The sequence below is a fragment of the Nanorana parkeri genome, unplaced genomic scaffold, assembly GCF_000935625.1.
Source record: "Nanorana parkeri isolate BGI_ZX_2015 unplaced genomic scaffold, ASM93562v1 scaffold347, whole genome shotgun sequence".
In the NCBI taxonomy this organism is placed as follows: domain Eukaryota; kingdom Metazoa; phylum Chordata; class Amphibia; order Anura; family Dicroglossidae; genus Nanorana; species Nanorana parkeri.
Window position 1 is genome coordinate 537,857 of NW_017306615.1, and position 2,377 is coordinate 540,233.

At 46.8% G+C, this 2,377-nt stretch overlaps 1 protein-coding gene across 1 annotated transcript in view; it reads left to right on the forward strand.

Annotated features, from left to right (window-relative positions):
* Window positions 1-2,377, forward strand: part of LOC108788732 (syntaxin-binding protein 4-like) — a 39,038-nt gene that overhangs the window by 9,102 nt on the left and 27,559 nt on the right. The window contains exon 2 of the mRNA XM_018558574.1: window positions 748-821. Within this exon, the coding sequence (XP_018414076.1) occupies window positions 748-821 (74 nt within the window). The remainder of the gene's footprint in view (window positions 1-747; window positions 822-2,377) is intronic.

Sequence of the window (2,377 nt, forward strand, 5' to 3'; positions counted from 1 at the left end):
GACTTTATGCTTCCCAGATCACTTTTTCCTGCTTTTATATATATATACATCTATCTATCTATCTATCTATCTATCTATCTATCTATCTATCTATCTATCTATCTAGATAGATAGATAGATCTATATATATACTGTATATATTATTGTTTTCTTAATTTATTTTTTACATTTTTATTATTATTTATTTCTATTTCTCTACAAATACTGGAAGACTAAGCTGCCTAGCAATAGTGATAGTGAAAAAGAAGAAAGGATATCCTTTTTTTGCTACCTATTTTGGGTTCCACACTCCTTGGGAACACCTTGACATTTTTTTTATATAATTATAATTATTGTGATTATAAATGTTATTTCTAAACAGGTTTTTATTGTTTCTTTTCCATCCTTCCCTGGTGTGAGTAGCCAGAGCCCCCCCAGGCACCTTCACTCTGGATTAGTAACCACAGACTTCAAATAACAATGCAACCCACCACAAGTACACTTTACTGTCAGCTATGAAGTGTTCCTCCAGGGCAGAGGCAGCGTAGCCCCGGGTTTAGCAATACATGGAGGATGGATTCCACCAATCAGCAGAGACATACAGCAATGGGGTTCTGGAGGGTGGAGGAGGGGAATTATGGAAAACAGAGTCTGTTGAATGAATAATCTTCTTCCTGTGTATGATTTCATCGATTCATGACTCCGCCTTCTGTTCTTAAAGGAACTGTCCGCTAATCATAATGAAATGTTGCCTTTTGTCTTCTACAGGACACTAATGGGTCCCTACGGAATAGACAGAACCGTGTACTGCATGGAGTTCAATGACTGTGCCAACGGATTGGGTGATGTGTTGTCATTTCTAAATAATATTAATTTGGTGGGCAGCCGGATTGCTCCCCTAGTGATAAGTCTTCTGCAGGCAGGAGGAAGCATTTCCTCAGTTTCCCCTCCCCCCCAGTGATCAGTCTGCTGCAGGCAGGAGGAAGCATTTCCTCAGTCTCCCCTCCCCCAGTGATCGGACTGCTGCAGGCAGAAGGAAGCATTTCCTCAGTCTCCCCTCCCCCAGCGATCGGACTGCTGCAGGCAGAAGGAAGCATTTCCTCAGTCCCTCCCCTCCCCCCATGTTACACACATGTTACATGGCACACGCATGCCCTTGGCACATTGTACAGATATATCTGATGCTAGGTCAGCCATGACAGGGATGGGAGGAGATGTGATAGATGTTTACGTTACGTCCAAGGTCAATGTTTGGTCTCAGTTCCTGTACAGAGCACCAGGGACAGAACACACATATGGAGCAGAGAAGATTTGTAGCAGGAAGAGGATCTTTGTGGTCGGAGTTATAATCTGCGCAAAGCCGCGCCACGAGATTATGTCATGACAGAACTAATCATTTCATAATAAGGATGGGGGTGGGGGCGGTCTCTGAGATAATAACACATAGAGCTCTAGGTATTACACATCCCAATATTCCATCCCGGGGAATCCATCTGACTACTTCTGGGGGGACAGGAAGCTCTACTTCCTCTACAGGTTTGGGGACGGTTCCCCCGGGAAGGTTTTGTCTTCCCCTGAAGGTGTCCGAAGGATGAATTCATTTTTTTCAATCTTTGTAACTGCAGATTTCTTTCAAATATAAAAAAAAACATACACCTGCCATACACCGGACTTACACCTGCCATACACCGGACTTAAACTTGCCATACACCGGACTTACACCTGCCATACACCGGACTTACACCTGCCATACACCGATCAGACACCCGCCATACACCGGTCATACACAGGCCATACACCAGTCATACACCGGCCATACACCCACCATACACCGGTCATACGCAGGCCATACACCAGTCATACACCGGCCATACACCCGCCATACACCGGTCATACACCGGTCATACACCTGCCATACACCGGACTTACACCTGCCATACACCGGACTTACACTTGCCATACACCGGACTTACACCTGCCATACACCGGACTTACACCTGCCATACACCGATCAGACACCCGCCATACACCGGTCATACACAGGCCATACACCAGTCATACACCGGCCATACACCCACCATACACCGGTCATACGCAGGCCATACACCGGCAATACACCGGTCATACACCGGCCATACACCGGCCATACACCCGCCATACACCAGTCATACACCGGCCATACACCCACCATACACCGGTCATACGCAGGCCATACACCGGCAATACACCGGTCATACACCGGTCATACACCGGTCATACACCTGCCATACACCGGACTTACACCTGCCATACACCTGCCATACACCGGACTTACACCTGCCATACACCGGACTTACACCTGCCATACACCGGACTTACACCTGCCATACACCGGACTTACACCTGCCATACACCGATC